We start from the raw sequence: 17236 nt of genomic DNA on the forward strand, positions 1-17236 counted from the left end.
TCTCGAAAATTTTCACGCTCGCTGCACTCGAGCTATTAATATTTTTTTGTTTTTCCTCCCTTTATTTTCCTCATTTGAAAAATATGTCGGTACCTGCTGTAAAAACAACATTTCACAGTGGATGTGCTCGTGGTTCGTGGGTAGGTTTTTTTAAATTTAATAGAAATAGCGAGCAAACGAGCAAACAGGCAGGCGAGGGATTACCGCCACCCATGCACATTTGCAGCATCAGAGGAACTGCCGGGTAGGTCACCTGATGTTTAGTGATTACCGTCGCCCATGAACATTTGCTGCCGATGCATTGCTGGACTTTCAAGTTTCAGGAATTATTGGTAGGTATATTAGCCAGCAGCAGTTAGCTACTACTACAGTACTACACTTACTAAGTACAGCTAGCAACAGCTTGTAAAATAAGTAGGTACCTAAATACCAATCGGTGAGTCTCTGTCTATTCTTAGATTTCCAAATCTCATCATTAGGTACAGTAGGTACCTACCTACCTATCTTGTCTACAGCTTTTTGTTCACTTTAAAATTCTTTAGGATTTATACCACAAAATTCTTTCAATTAGTACTTAATTAAATAAGATTTTAAATAAAGAGGTTTATTCAAGGTTCAAGATCAACTTAATGACAAACAACTGAGTAGAAAGTTGAATCATAATGCTGACTGGTCGTTTACATCGGTTTTTATTCTTCTTTTATCAGGGACGCTCTAAACATAAACAGAATGCGAGCATGCTATTCCATTTGACAAATAAAACACGCATTCCTCAATACTTGTTATCAATCGACATAACTTCCCAAACAAAAGAAAAACTGTAACATATGTGACTACTAACGCCATCTAGTGGGAGATGCGTCTTGCACTAAGCAATTTGTTTGGCTGGATGAACAAGAACTTACATGGAAAGTTATTTTACTATCGTAGTCTCACCATTCGTTTGCAGGTGGTGGTGAGTATGATTTAAAATTATTATTGATCTATGTTTTTCTAATGCAAATAGGTACCTACCTACATACCCAGGCCAGTTGTCATAGAGTACCTACGTGTTACATAGAATTACTGTATGAGTTAGATTATTCCAGAGTTCCAACTCTAGATAATATTATGAAAGAAATGAACGAACCTATTCGTAAACGCGTGGCGTAAAAATCCTGGAACACCCAACGCTGGACCCAACACTTCGCCCAACGTGTGGATCGGGAAATTATCTTTGCCAACGTCGTTGGGGCTAATGCTAAGGGCCGGGGCCGTAGCCAGGAGTTGATTTCGGTGGGGGTTTATCAGATCAAAATAACGAATCCCATCGAATGAGGGTTTGAACCGAGTAGAGAGTGCACAGCTGTATTTAGGCACATTTGTGCACTTAATATCTCCCGCGCAGTTGCCTAATCTCTATGGAGATTGGTCGCTGTGGCCGGAATTCAGTCGGGAGGACGTTTAGATCTTAACCCAGGACAGACATGCGTGGCAGGCAGCAAGTTGTCGAAAGACAAGATACCCTTTGTGTCGCTAAGCAAGCGAAGTAGGTAGGTATATTAGATAGCTTAGCTATCGCTGAATCTACTTCGTCATGATCAACTTGTCGTCGCGACACTATTGAGCACTGGTCTCCTCTCAGAATGAGACTGGTTTGGCTATAGTCTACCACGCTGGCCTAGTGCGAATTGACAGACTTCATACACCTTTGATTTGAGAACATTATGGAGAACTCTCAGGCATGCAAGTTTCCTTACGATGTTTTCCTTCTCCGTTTACGAAAGCGATAAGTATTTAAAATTGCTTAAATATGCAATATATGCAATTAAATATGGAATAACTCCGAAAATTTAGAGGTGCGTGCCTGGGATCGAACCCGCAAAGCAAAATATGAGGCTGACGTTTTACCCGCTAGGGCCTAGAGTGGTGATAGCCTAGTCACTAGGCACTTTTTATCGTAGATATTCTACTATTGAGTAAGTATTACGTGAAAAGTCGCCCCCTATTTGAGGGATCCTGGGGTTTGATCCCCAACCCGCCCGCAGCTCCAACTTTTCGGAGCTATGTGCGGTTAAAACAATTAAATATCACTTCAGCTGTTTTTTTCATCCATTCATTTATACCTACCTACCTAATTCAGTAATGTGGCACAGGATGTGGCAACACGCCATTAACAACACCAATATTTTAATTCCTATTTATTGATTCAATTTGAACTTCGAACTCACAATAAAATGTAGCACAGGAAACACAAAAATATTCAAACCATTTATTATAATATCTTCAAAATACGTGAAACAGTGATCTGAAGTTAGGTACATAAACCAGGGTTAAACTACGAACATCGAATACTGTTGACATCGAATAACTATTTATTTTAATTATTATTAATAAACATCGATTGGAATTATTTTCAATACCGACGAGAGACAGCTGATTTTGAGCAAAAGTTTTGTTAAAAAAATAAGTGGTCGGCTCGTTACTTAGTTATTAGTAAAAATACAGCGGATACTTGTTTGCAGGATTAAACTTACGTTATACAGTGAGTAAACTTACGTAGATGCCGTACAAGCCACGGGCGGGCGCCACGATACCTTCTTCATTACGACTCGCTAGGAACGCCATCTCTTATTGTGTTCCCGGACCATGCGGAAACAGGCATCGACTCATCGTAGTGATGAAAGGGCTCAAAGCGCCGTGACGCTTCTGATCTGATATGACTTTCTTAACGTAGCAACGTCACAACGCCCGTAAACAAATAGAATTAAGTGTATATAAATTAGCTTATGTAACAAATAAGCTTAAATGTATATAATACTGAGGCAGAATTACATCTTAACTACGGCGTAACATTAAGTGTGGTACCTGGGAATAGACACGAGCGCAAGCCCTTACATTAAACGGACGAATGCGATATATAATTATATTTTGCTTTATATCTATGTATCTGACGCTAAAACATCTATATAATGTATTACTTTTGTACATCTACTTATATATTAATCGTACATACACTCACTAAGCTTACTTCGGCGTTACCGAGTACCCAATGTGCGCATACAACCGTTAAATAAACCGATTCTCTGATGCACCCATTTTTGACTAGATCATACGAAGCTCAGTTCGGAACTTCACAATTCACAAGAGTGGATTGCGCGTCTCTCTCGCACACGTTGAGTACACAGTCCTCTCTTATTGGGAACTATGAGTATTGTCCCGCGGGTAAACGAAGAACGTTGAAGAGGAAGGGAGACAGAACAGGTCTGAGGTAAATCGTCCCAGACTAAAAAAAGATTTTTCAGTGACTAGAAGATAACTACGAAGGCTAGAGCGTTCACCCGCGCCGGCTTTGCCGCCCGTCCCTTTGCTAAGTACACATAATTATTAAAATATATTTTCGCATTTTATTACATAAAATTCACGTTATGATCTACCTACGTTAGAAAATGAAAGCGGGCTTAAAGAATAAGAAATTTAGGTTCAAATTTGTACGCGGAGTCTATATACACAGCGTACCATGGACGTTTGTTCCGTTTTTCCGAGTGACGACATACAGTTCAAACCTAAGATAAATAAATAAATATCTAGAAGAGTTTGTTGAAGTTCTATTTGTCAACAGCGAACAAGCAGTTTTAAAGAACACGAAAACGTAGCGTGAGATATTTTCTCACCGTAAATTGTCACTCGGAATGCGGTCTTGAAAACTTAATTTAAATAACTCGACTACAAGGTGACACTTACGAATTATATGACACTAGACGAAACTTAGATCTAACCTTAATTCCAAATAAATATTTTGGTGCAAACATAAAAAATAACATATACAAAACAATATAAATTCTAATATCAAGTATATATTTTGACTGATTGCGAGGGATCGCAAAAAATTATGTTGACTAATCACACAAGCTTTATTATTAAAATGATTGTTTTTGTACCACCAGGCTTGCTTTGCCATCCGTTTAAACATATCGCACGCATTCATTCCATAAAGAATTAATTATTCGAGGACATAGATATAAGGACGGGTCACAAAATGACCCAAACTACGGGGTTTCTAGCACACATCACAAATAATAGACATGAAAAGTTGTTCCATCCCATTGTCGGTTCTATTGAGTTTAGCTAAAGCACCATTACCAATAATCTAGCTTGAAACTAAGCGATAGATGGCGTTACATTTGACAGTTCTTTTTAAATAATAATTCTTACTCTAATTTATAGATGGCGTTATATCAATGGTTCCTTGTTTCGATAAATGATTTTTTAAACTTTTACAATCGCTTTTATTAAAAGTGTTACCTACTCAAAAGAACCTCAGGGTTTTGTACGAGCAAAACGAGCTAAGGAACTGCATCCCTAAGCACTTGCCGTTGCCTATGTTTCCCGAAGAGAGAAAGAGAGGGAGGAAGGTAAGCCTGGTGGTTGGTGAATGAAGGTGAACAGTTTACTCCTTGACTTCGAAGTATTTGTAGGTCGGGTTCTCGTAGCCGTTTATCTGCATGTTAGCTACGTGCCGTTCTTCGGGGGTAGGAGCGACGGCTCCCGTTTGCTCGACCTGAATTAATTGAAAATTATTTAATTTGAATACCCTACAGTCTCGACGTCTATAATAATATATTATGGTATAGTACTGAGCTTTAATTTTCAGGAATAAAATTTACTCTAGCTTTAATCTCCACGAGAAGACAATCCGAGGGTTCCCGAATACTGTCCACCCGAGTTGGATTCGGCTGCTAACTTTTTTCTAGGAAGCTACCTAGCTGGAGATTTTCATCATCATGATCAACCCGTTGCCGACTTAGTACTGAGCACGGGTCTCCTCTCAGAATGAGAAGAGGTTGGCCACAGTCCACTAGGCTGGCAAATTGGCAGACTTACACATCTTTATGAACATTATGGAGAACTCTCAAGCATGCAGTTTCCCCACGATGTTTTCCTTCACCATTCAAGTAAGTTTTTTGCTTAAAACGCACACAACCCGAAAAAATTAGAAGTGCGTGCCAGGGATCGAAGCCCAAGCCTTCCAAATAGGAGGTGGATGTCTAAGATGCTGCGTCCTATTCGGGAGGCGGCATCTATAAGCGGCGGCAATAAATCTTAGGGAGGCGGGAGGCTATAAATGAATGAATGAAAAAACTTTTATGGAATCCTGGCCCCTAACTATCACGGCTTTTTAAAGTTTAATATGTGCCTTCAAAATTAAACTCAGACCGATTTTCTCCATTTTGCCTATTGGCCCTTACCTGCACGAAACCTTGCGCAGAGGGCGCGCGGTCGCGGCGACGCGCGACTGCGAGCGCGACAGCCGCAGCGGCCGCTAGCGCAGCGCCGCCCACGCACAGCGCAGGGTACAGCGCGCCTGAGCTATTGCTGCTCGGGCTGGGACCGCGGACCGTGTACCCCTGCACAAACGGACAGATTTTAATATAATATAACATGAAAGGGGGAAGGCTCAGAACAAAAATGTTGTACCTACTTACTAATTTTTGTGTGAAATAAGTTTTTAAATTCTTCACAGTTCCGTATAGGATCACTTTGTTGTCTGTCTACCTAGCGGAGGCTGATGTCCAACGCTGCACTTTCCGGTGCACCATTTTAACACCTTTGGGTCCCAATTCCCAACGTCTATCGAACTATGTGCCTTTCCCATTGCCACTTTACTTTCGCAACCCGTTTAGCTACGTCCGCGTCAGTTGCTTTGGTTCTCTTACTTAGGCATTAGGCTTAAGCTTTAGTGTATGCATACTTACAGGCTGGGTGTGTTGTAGTTCATTTTTGAGTGCGTGCGCGGGAGGAGGCGGCGCTCGCTCCTCCGCCTGCTCCAAAGCAGCGCGCAGGCCTTCGCCTTCCGTCTGGAACAGTCAATAAACCAATCCAACAATTGACCACCAAAAAGTGTACAAGGTTACCGATTTTGATTAAATTATTTGACTCTGACTTGACACAATCATAAATCTTTGAGGATACTACCTATGAATCCATTCATAGGGTATAGTTCAGGCAGATACAAGGAGAAACTGCCTGGCTGACATATTATCAATGTACACTGAGTGAGCACTGGGTCTAGAAATTTGAGATTTTACATATTGTATAGTGCGTGACAGGTTGAGATGGCAATTGTGGTATGGGGCGGGGGGACGCCCCGCATACCCGCACGTCACCCGCGCTCGCCCGCACCATGTTAGTGCAGTGGGGCTGTGTGATTTTCAGAAATTCTATCGAATAAAAATAATTTAGAAAAGATTAAAGATCAGATATCATAGATTGAGTAAATGAGATTGGGTAAATTCATCAAAGTCATAACATCATAGTCATAATAATTGAATTGTTTACCTCAATAGTTGATCGCCGGCTGGAAGTTTCACCAACTTCACTGGTCTCAGTTTCGCTATCTGGAGCTTCGGTCATTGTGCTTGTAACGATTTCCTGTAAACAACGTTTGCATGGAATCTTCAATCTCATTTACTCTGCTATTTTCATCATATTACCTTCTCGCTCTATCAGTTCTAGACAGCTGTCGGAGTAGTACTCACCGTGGTAGTGGATTCTTGTGTGAACGCAGACCGAGTGGTGACGTCATGCACAGACACAGATGCCGAAGGGGAAGGCGAAGCTGATGGTGCTGGGGACGTCTGCGTCGTGGATACGGTGGTCGTATCTTCCGTCTCGTTCACTTCGCTGGCTTCGTCATCTGTCTCCTCGCTCTCTTTTACTCCATTTGACGTCTGAAAAAGGCAGATAATAATTTAGTTTTTTTTTGTTGATTTTTCAGTTGCTTCGTTGATTTCACTGTTAGTATCTTTTTTACAATTTAAAACGATAACTTTAGGTGTATTCAATCGAATGCAAGGGTTGAGGGCACCTGAGGGTCAAATAAACTAGATGCGTATATTAATCTGACGATAAACTTTGAATACTGTATTACAACCGAATTAGTAAATACTTAGGGTTGAAAAATATTTAGAAACTAGCTGACCCGGCGAACTTCGTACCGCCTAACAGTCGATTCTTTAATTATTTAAATGTTTTTCTCCGTAAGAACCATCCCCGTACTTCAAGGAATATTATGAAAAACGAATTAGCGAAATCGGTTCAGCTGTTCTCGAGATTTGCGAACAGCAACACATTCAGCGATTCATTTTTATATATAGTAGAGAAGATATATAACTGTAATTCTCCAACTTTAATTTGAAAGAAATACTTAGTGACGAAAATCTTTTACCAGTAACCCAAGTACAATAAGTGCGCCATATATTGTATCTTGCGGAGTTATGTCCATCAAAAAGTCGGAGAGACATGTGTCACGTTGGTTGTCCTCGGGTTGCTGAGTGTTGAGGTTGAAATATTAGCTTCACTTGTTATACAAAAGTTATGACACTTCTGACTTTTCTTTATAAGTTGACAGTTGAGTTAATTTTAACTTGAACCCTGGAGCATTCATACCGTCAACTCGTATTACTCTTACAATTTTTCTACAACCCTTACCCTTGCTCGTTCATTCTGGATGTCCTGGCGCTGCCTCGTGCGCTGATCTCTCTTAGCACTAAGCTGTTCCCGAGCGGCCTGCTCCCTCTGCACCTCAGCCTCGATGCGGTCCAGCAGGAGCTCCTCAGCTTCCGGGGTCATCGACATCAGCGAAACTGCCATATCGTCTTTGGATTGCATTGACTGGAACAATAAATGCATATGAAGAAGCAGTTTGGAAGACCCCCCACTAGATGGACGGACGACATCAGATGAGTCGCAAGACCGTGGCGTATGGAAGTCCCTACAAGAGACCTATGTTCAGCAGTGGACATCTATTGGTTAATGATAATGATGACATCACAAAAGTCAGTGCAGAACATCGATCGAAATGTGGTGACATTCATTAGGTTAGAAAGGGATTAACTGATATGGGTGGTAAGTAGAGCTTCAGGTTGATATGATGACAACTAATGAGGATGATGTAGCATTAGAGTAGGTACTTTTTTTTACCTGAACGTAGTCTTCAATAGCAGTTCCGATGCTGGCATAAAGATGTGGGCGGCGACGTAGGGAGGTCAAAGCACGTTGTAGAGCGCGATCGGCATCCTGGTAAAGAAAACAAATGTTTTATTATTATTTTTACTCTGATACAAGTTAGCCCTTGACTGCGATTTCATCTTATTGTAAGTGATAATGCAGTCTTAGATGGAAGTAATCTAACTTGGAAGGGGTATGGGAGTTTCATAACACGTTTGAAACCTATGCGATGCCCCAGATCGGTTTCTATGCGGCATGGAAATGGTACGCTAAATTGCTTGGCGGTACGGTACTAACCAGCCACGGCCGAGGCCTCCCACCCTCCTCACGAGATAATACCCTCATCAAATGAATGAATACATTATTGCATAATCCGTTTGCTTTGTATCTTATTGGTCTGTACGCAAGGGCGGATCCAGCTTTGGTGCCAGGGGGGGGGGTCGTCGTGGTCATGTCTTAACATCTCGACCTCTTGCGACAGGTCGGGTTGGTAATCGGGGTATGATGAGCGGGGGTTGGGGGGGACGCCCCGCACACCCGCACGCAGGGCCGTCTTTTGGTACTATTCAGAGATAGTTTGCACTCGGAAACGGCTTTTTATCCCGGAAAATTAAAGGGTTCTCACGGAAATTTTAAAAAACTAAATCTATGTGGACGAAGTTGCGGGCATCAACCAATATAAAGTAAAAGCGCGAGCGAAGCGAGCGCGAAATTTTTCATATATTTACGAAAAAATCATAAGGTAGCTACTAATATTATAAATGCGAAAGCGTGTCTATCTACTTATCTGTTACCATTTGACGGTCTATCTTTTTGACCAGGTACTACACAGAGAAAGCTTTCATCCCGGATTCCCCCCCCCCCCCCTGGATCCGCCCTTGTCTGTACGCCCAATGAACAACTTGTCCGAAAGCTCCGAGTTCCGGATTTAATTTTTGGCTGGCATAATTTCAGAACTCATAACTTATAAACTAACGCAGGTTTTTCAGGTGACACTAACACTAACACTGAATGATAGCCACCGAGCTCATTTGACATTGGATGATTCTACATTGCTGCTACACTGAGAGATATTGAAATAATTTTTCGTAAAATACCTACAATTCAGAATAATGTCAAATGAGATTGGTGGCTATCAGTCATTGTTAGACACTGAGCTAGCGAATCAGTAGGCAGGAGACTTCAGTCGTAGCTTGCATGCAGCATGCTTCTTCATCGTTCTACTTCATCGTCACTTATCATAAGGTGATATACCAGTCAAGCGATAACATAAAACAATTAACACATAAGAAAAATACACACCTGTAATCTGTCAGCAGCACTAGCCCGTTCGGCAGCAGCAGCTTCTCTACCAGTGGCAGCAGCGCGGCGCCACGCTGCCAGCGCGCCGCTCCGCTCCGCTGCGAGCGCGCGGACCAATCGTTGCAGACATTTCTGGACTCGGTGAGCCTAGGTGGAGAAAAATATTCGTTAGTTTCCTAGTTAGCTCTTTTAAAAAATAACGAAAAGGTATCTACCGCCTGTCTCCTGAGGATCCTCGATTACTTCAGCTACTTTCATTATCAGAAGGGAGGAACACAGCCTTGAAAAGATCGTGATTACTAGTAAAGTGGACGAAAAGAGACCTCGGAGATGTGTCCGTTGCGTTGGCCATATCTAATCCGCATCATTGTCAATATCAAGGTCCATGAAGCATATTATGTCGCAAAAATCGAGGCACATGGCGCAACATCGTCCACAGGAGGATTTTTGGGGGTCACAATTTTATAGGGAACACGACGCTAAGAGATTCGACTGTTTATGATTTTATCAGTATGTTGATGGCTGGTCTACTGGTTGGTACGTAGTTGTAGGAATAGCTAATGTTAAACAAATCCCTTTACTTTCTTATTGAAGATACGGGTATGTATGATATGATGATGTATGATGTGACGGGAGAATATGATAAGATCCACAACCCTGGTTCAGTGGGTGCAGTTAAACATTGGTATGCCAGAGTTGCTCCAGCAATGTGCAGCTTTTATAAAAAGTGTTATTATATTAAAAGTTATGAAAAGTGTTCATAGCATGCTCGGTATTACAGGACCCTTGTGGAAATCCACAAATCCCTTCTCAGTACTGCAACTAATTTATTTTTTGGAGTAAACAGAAGAAAGAAGGTAGACAAGGACCTGTCTCTACAAGAGATCTGTTCCAGTGGCCTTTTGCAAGGGTAAATCTACATCAGGAGCTATACTTACATTAGGTGGAGTGTCGCGTAGAGAGCGGGTGTAGCAGGAGAGTGCGGTGCGGCGTCTTTGAGCAAGATGAGCCAACACACGTTGCTGATGAAGAGCTGCCAGCCGCCGCCGTTCTGACACACCTTCTTCTTCTAGAGACTGTGGAGGACAAACGATATGAACAACTAAAACGTTAAGTTCAAGCATATTAACTTAGAAATAACAAGAGCCGGTACTGACGGTAAGAAACCGGTCCAAAATTTTACCTGGCATAATTCCATCAATTTTTGGATGGTTCTTTTTATTTTGCTAACGAATAATGACTAAAAGAACCCGACCGGTAAAACTATGTGCGCTCGCCTAAACCTTAATATAAATCTGAAATTGTGCACATTTTCCCGAATCGGTAGGCAAATGCTGATCATGTCTTTTGTAACACTTGCAATTATTTGAACTTACATAGGTAAACAGGAAGATTATTATGCGCCTAGGATACAATCCAAGCTAGCCCGCTTCCATCTTAGACTGCATCATCACTTGCCATCAGGTGAGATTGCAATCAAGGGCTAACTTGTATCTGAATAAAGAATAAAGTATAAAAGAAACAATACAACAACGCATCAACAATACATTCTGCATCCTTATGAAGCACCCGCGTTTCTGCAGTGCTAAAGTCATGTTTGCTGCTGCGAGGGTCCCTGACTGCTTTGCTATACTCAGAGCGAGGACGCCTTCCTTCTGGGAAAGACTGAGAGACAGTAATAAGTCCATCTTGTGAGTTGATGCTGTCCGACCTGCATCGGTGCGACAACAACAACTTTACTTAGATTGTTGTAGAACTTTTATTTTTGTTTCTATATTAATTTACTGTATCTGTTTAATGTTGTATTATTTAATAGTTTCTTATGGGTTATAATTAATTCATTTATTATTTATATATTAATGGATACCTGAATGTTAGCCTGGAACTTAGCAGTCATGCGTTGGCGGAAGGTTTGCGCGGCCGTTGGGTCGGAGGTCATCATTTGCTGGTAACGGTCCTCCAGCTCAGACCACTCTCGCATTACTTTGGTAATCTGGAAAATTCAATATAACACTAGTTACGAAAATGTTCGGCTTAAAAATCATGCTCGTAATTACGAGCATGATTTTGCATTGAGTCGAGTTCAAGATAACGAGGAAGCGATTCAAAATATTTGATATTCCCTCTAATACGATTTGTTTTTGTTCTAGGACTTGGTTTTTTAAAAAAATCAGACAGTTAAATTTTAGAAATGGCCCCACAAAAATTTCTTTTAATTTGATTATTCGTTACCAATTTCAATGTTTGATTCAATTTTTTTTTTCTTTTTCTTCATCTCCTACCTCTCTACTATTGGAGGTTGGTCGGTGTTCGGTTGGTTGGTAATCTCGGTCTATTCCCCGATATTCCTAATCCATGATTTTCTTAAACTATGCTTCTCTTTCCCCCAATTTTTCCCATTATGAGGAGTCATGTCTGAGAGCATGACCAGTACCATCCTAGATGCCTCAATAGCTCAACCGGTAAAGGAGTGGGCTGAAAACCGAAAGGTCGACGGTTCAAATCCCGCCCGTTGCACTATTGTCGTATCTACTCCTAGAACAAGCCTGACGCTTAGTTGGAGAGGAAAGGGGAATATTAGTCATTTCACATGGCTAATATTAATAGCAACTAACCTTTTCACGATGCGTTTCTTCGAGGCGCTGTTGAGCGTCTTTGTAGCTCTGGTGTTCGGTGCGGGGGTCGAAATGCGAGAAATACGGGTCCGAAGTAGCAGTCGATGCCTGCACAAAATGTACCGGTTATCTTTAATGGTGATAAGATTTCGAATAGTGTAGAAGGCGAAAAATTTAATTTCCTTAAATTTTGTCAGAAAAATTATCCCTTGAAAAAGAAACCCTTTTACATGCGCTTTCACTATGATTTTTTCTCAATGTTTTCCTAAACTTTATGTTCCTTTTAGCAAAGCAATTTTCATCTTTGAGTTTATGATTATAATTAGTAACTGATTCCATATAATATTATAGCGTAGTGCAGTTATGTGTTTTCTCTTCCTCCATAGTAACAATTTCAATATTTTATATACTTATCTATTCAAAGTAACTGAGGTCTCAGAAAATAAAATTTCGTGCTTGCATTTCTTTGGGTTTTAGACGAATTTTAACATGTTTTGTTTTGGTATTAGGATCAATACAATATGTGTACAAGTTCTGATCTTAAGTAGAAAGTTCAACATAGAACTTCATCGATCTACAATAATTTATAGATCGATGTTTAACTTGTACTAGCAAGAACTAACCGTAGTGGTGGTAGTAGTGGAGGCGGTAGTGGTGGAGGTGGTGGAAGGCGCGGCAGACGACTCGGGGCGAGGCCAAGCGGTGTCGTCACCGTCAGTGTAATCATCGTCCTCTGCGTCATCGTCCCGTGTTAAGTCCGCGTCTTCGTCTTCGTCCATATCTGTAATTGGTAAGTTTATTTTTCTTTTCAATTTGGAAATTTCATATTATGTTCTAATAACAATCGTTATTGTGAAATTATTCACTGACTCGTATCAAATACAAATTTTAATCCTATTCTTGGTTTTCTTGTGGCTTGGAAACGCTATACCTATATTTGCTTCTCTTGTAACATTGTCATTTACGGTTTTTGTTTTTTTAATCTTGATTCGAATATTTTTAAAATTGCTTATTTTAAATAAGATTTCATATTTATCGCATTAATATAAATCATTTGGTAATCAGCTTGAGTAAATTTAATAAAATCAAAGTAAATACCATCGTCAGCGTCATCATCATCGTCGTCATCACTTAGGTTGAGAGAGTCATCATCGTCATCAGCGAGTGCGTCTTCATCATCCAGCAGTTCATCGTCGCGTTCATCCATAGCAGCAGATGCAGCTAACATCTCTTCACCGCCGGGGCTTACTGGTACACCTACATCCATTGGTTTGTGCATTTTTACGTTTTCTGTAAAAATAAATTGATTCTCAGATTTGACCTTCTTATTCATAAAAAATGGCTCTATTTTTTAACCAGGGTTAACCGACCGCTTAAGTGCTGTTTAAGAAAGGAAAGGTATTTTTGATAACAATTTGAACACAGGCCTATGAACTTGAAATTGGTATACTGAAAACAAAACACGGAGGAGACTACAAGTGCGCTTGAAGCGCATGAGCGAGCTGTTATCGAGAAAGACGCTGCACCTCGGTTCTAATCCAGTCTGCTAGTGTGTGTTGCACCTAGTAAATGCAATCGATGGATAGGTTAACTAGGCCACGCTTATACACAAGTCATAGTCTAAATTATAAATAACGCTAAAATTAAAATAGACTTACCCTTAAAATGTTTAGGGCAGCAGACAAATTCAACGCCAGAGAACAGGCTAATTCCACAGGGCAGGAGCATAGCGAAGGTCCGCAGCCTTAATCCTCGTTGTGCGCAGGCGCGACCAGCGGTGGCGTTCCACCGCGAGAACTGCCAGCAGCGGCTCTGGTTGTGGATGTGATCGAACAGACAGCTCTCCGGTACTAGCAGCGCATCCGATTGGAATGGGCCTTCTGCCGCCAAATAAACTTTGTAGTTAACGGGAACATTTTATGATTTAGCGTATACAAGCACAAGGCAAACAAATTAGTAAGCTAGATAAGACGGAATAAAATAGATTTTCACAGAGGCAAAAGAAAAAAGTGGAAAATATGAAAATAAGTAAAAATCTGTGACCATAATGTTGGAAGAGTAAATGTGAATTCTGAATGGATAAGATTAAAAATAAATAAGCTAAGGACAAATTTTCATATGAGGATGTAAAGAAAAAATAGAAAAGAAAGAGAAATGTAAAAACCAGCAAGTAGCAAACATAATTAACAGGCAATTATTTGAAAATGTAAATTATTAATGAAATCATTTATAACAATTTCCAAGTTTTAACATAACCTAATGTACGAAAGGAATAAATTGACAAAGTCCGTTTTTGGACTCAAAAATATTAAGCGAGTATTTGCATTACATAAGTAATGAAGACATACTCAAAAGCATTATTATTTACGCCATTCCTAAAGTTTCCCCAATCCTTTGTTACTGAATAATGAATATTCTACTTGAAGTAATAAATTCTAATTGAAATGAAAATCATGGTAGCGTACGTACCAAGACAACGGAAGGGTTTCACCCATCGAGTGACCTTGCACTTGGCTGCATTACCGGAGCCCAGCTTGCACCAGTTGCTGACCTTCACGTAGTGGGATGCCTCTACGATGTTGGTGATATCGTGACTTGGGTACACCTGAATGATCAAGTAGGTTACGTTAGTATAACTTCAATCAATCAATCAGTCTGTTTGCGTCCATTGCTGGACATAGGCCTTCCCAAGAGCACGCTACTACACACGATCCTCCGCCTTCCTCATCCACCCACTTCCCGCTATCTTCTTAACATATAACTTATTGAAGTATTAACTGACAAAACAGCCACTCACGGTGTTAGAAATTGTTAAGTATGTAAATTTTTATTGGAAAAGGTGCAGAGCAAATTCTAAATGGAAAAACTTTACGGAAATTAATGCCAATTTAGATTTGTCATTAAATCTGTGTACAATAAAAAATCACGGGTAGAGATCTTCTAGAGATGGCAGTGGACTACAACGGACTACATAAAATAATAATTTAGTAGTTGAGTTTCATTCAAAATACGTTGATGGATTATGACGAGGTTATTGTAAGACCTCTACGTCCATAACAAAATAATTTACTTTATGAACTGTCTATGAATCGAAACTCTTAATTTTCATTTTACGTATAGAAAATGTTTCTAATATTTTATTATCAGATCAACAGGTAGCTTTCTCATTCAGTCTAGTTGAAGAAACCATTTCATATAACAGTAGGAACAGTTTCCCATGTTGGCGCGACTAGTTGCATAAATTCGATTGTTGGAGAGGAATCATCTATGAAGCAAACACCGAAAACTTTACCCATAATCGAGAAAGTTCTCGCTCCGTCAAGTTGTTGGAACGAATAGAATATTCTATTTTATGCCATATAGTTAGTACTTTATGTAAAAGTTTCACCATCTCAAGCTTTGGTTGGGTGTTTTGTTGGTTTTAACTTTTTGGTAAGTTAAACATATTTCGGTGGTTGACTTTAGATTTATCGTTCTTTTTACAAAAATCTTTTTTTTAACCTTAAATACTGTTCAGTCAAGGTATTTTGGTCATCCATCTTTATTTTTCCTTTCTAGTGGTAGTTTTACTGATATGCGTAAACACTGTTGCGTGGTTACTATACCTTCTTGCAATAGTCGCAGATTTCCATTTTATTGTTCAAGCAATTGATGGTGCTTGATGGTAATGGTGAGTTGGGTGAGGTTGTCCATCTACTAGCGATGGTATGTAAGTTACTGTGAGTGGTAGGTCGCTCCTGCTTCACACAGTACCATGACTTGCGTTTCTGTTCCGCTTGTCAGAGTAATTGTTATCTTCCGTGTTATAATTACCGTCTTACAATAGTCTAGGATCTCCATCTTGTGTGGCTTGGTGGTGAGGTCGGGCGTCCATCTGCCTGCGGCGGACATGTGCTGCGGGTGGTAGGTGGCTCCTGCTTCGCACAATATTCCAACTTGCAGCTCTGCTCCGGTTGTCAGAGTTGTAATTTTTCATGTTATATTTACCTTCTTGCAATAGTCGAGGATCTCCATCTTGTCCTTCAAGCAGTTGCGTGGCTTGGTAGTGAGGTCGGGCGTCCATCTGCCTGCAGCGGACATGTACTGCGAGTGCGGGTGGTAGGCCGCTCCTGTTTCGCACAATACTCCAACTTACAGTTCTACTCCGCTTGTCAGAGTTATCGTTCATGTTATATTTACCTTCTTGCAATAGTCGAGGATCTCCATCTTGTCCTTCAAGCAGTTGTGTGGCTTGGTGGTGAGGTCGGGCGTCCATCTGCCTGCAGCGGACATGTACTGCGGGTGGTAGGTCGCTCCTGCTTCGCACAGCACCGCGACTTGCGGCTCTGCTCCGCTTGTCGCCTGAAAATAAAGATACGACACTGTAAATTTTATATATCTATTTCCTCAGAATCATTTAACAAATAGGAGTTTCCGAAAAAAATTAGAATGAGAAGGGATTAGCCATATTCCAAGTCTATTGAGAACATTATGGAGAAAAGTTAAAGCAAGTGATATTTAATATTTTATTGTTTGATACGCACATAGCTTCGAAAAGTTAGAGGTGCGTGCCAGGATCGAACCACCGAGTTCCCGAATAGGATGCCATCGTCTTAACCACTGTCCACTAGGCTATCACCACTCTCTACTTTCTCTTTCTCTTTTCTGAACTATAATAAATAATTCTATACGTTTTTATAGATGTCTCTCAATATGTTCAAAGTTTTCATAAAACGTAAACTTATTGAAAAATCCTATTACAATGTAAAGGATTATTTAAATGATAAGAAAGCTTGGAAATGAGTTGCTTAACAGCTTTATGATAGTTCTAATAAGTTTAAGTGATTTTGTAAAGTGGTGATAATAAAAAGAATACCCAGCTGAGTTTGCTGTGGGCTCTTCTCAGACCTGGGCGCGATTGGAACCATCGTAGCTTTAGTTTTAAGTTCGCATAAAAATTATCACCACTATATCTTACAAATCCAACAACCGGCGATCAAAAAGTGTAATTTATTACCTATTTTGAATAAATTGATTTTTGATAATAACATACCTACTTGATTTAAAAAAAAACTTTCCGGATTGTCTTCATACATTTATCAATGTTATGTGAATATTGTAACAGATCTATTCCTAAACGGATCCAGACGGTAAGTTTTACAGATAGTGTCTGGTTCTTTACGTCTAGACGGCTGTTGGCCTGACGAGGGTAGAATGAGGATACGTCGGGACTCGGGACGGGCAAATCGATATTATGGTAGTAAATATTAAATAAGGATATCTGCGTCTTCCTTTACAATTCAGATAGGTTTGACTGATAGGACCTTAGCTTTGTTTGACCAAATATCCTG

General features: G+C 40.3%; 1 protein-coding gene across 6 annotated transcripts in view; it reads right to left on the minus strand.

The window, feature by feature from the left end:
• Positions 1 to 2165: 2165 nt before the first annotated feature.
• The window catches only part of Appl (amyloid-beta-like protein), a 169953-nt gene continuing 154882 nt past the window's right edge, over positions 2166 to 17236 (minus strand). Inside the window, exons 2-17 of one of the 6 annotated variants that reach the window (XM_034976659.2) lie at positions 16086 to 16247; positions 14376 to 14511; positions 13565 to 13783; positions 13005 to 13196; positions 12530 to 12687; positions 11907 to 12014; positions 11159 to 11284; positions 10230 to 10367; positions 9292 to 9438; positions 7963 to 8058; positions 7471 to 7653; positions 6519 to 6710; positions 6319 to 6411; positions 5736 to 5837; positions 5229 to 5387; positions 2166 to 4540 (exon numbers count right to left, since the gene is read on the minus strand). In XM_034976659.2, coding sequence (XP_034832550.2) covers positions 4430 to 4540; positions 5229 to 5387; positions 5736 to 5837; positions 6319 to 6411; positions 6519 to 6710; positions 7471 to 7653; positions 7963 to 8058; positions 9292 to 9438; positions 10230 to 10367; positions 11159 to 11284; positions 11907 to 12014; positions 12530 to 12687; positions 13005 to 13196; positions 13565 to 13783; positions 14376 to 14511; positions 16086 to 16247 — 2322 coding nt within the window. In that variant the 3' untranslated portion in view covers positions 2166 to 4429. Of the gene's footprint in view, positions 4541 to 5228; positions 5388 to 5735; positions 5838 to 6318; positions 6412 to 6518; positions 6711 to 7470; positions 7654 to 7962; positions 8059 to 9291; positions 9439 to 10229; positions 10368 to 11158; positions 11285 to 11906; positions 12015 to 12529; positions 12688 to 13004; positions 13197 to 13564; positions 13787 to 14375; positions 14512 to 15511; positions 15522 to 15719; positions 15739 to 15893; positions 15993 to 16085; positions 16248 to 17236 lie in introns of those variants that run through there. The other 5 variants (XM_069503836.1, XM_034976658.2, XM_034976660.2 and 2 more) reach the window with 5 other exon arrangements.

This window comes from Maniola hyperantus, chromosome 16 (genome assembly GCF_902806685.2).
Source record: "Maniola hyperantus chromosome 16, iAphHyp1.2, whole genome shotgun sequence".
Taxonomy (NCBI): domain Eukaryota; kingdom Metazoa; phylum Arthropoda; class Insecta; order Lepidoptera; family Nymphalidae; genus Maniola; species Maniola hyperantus.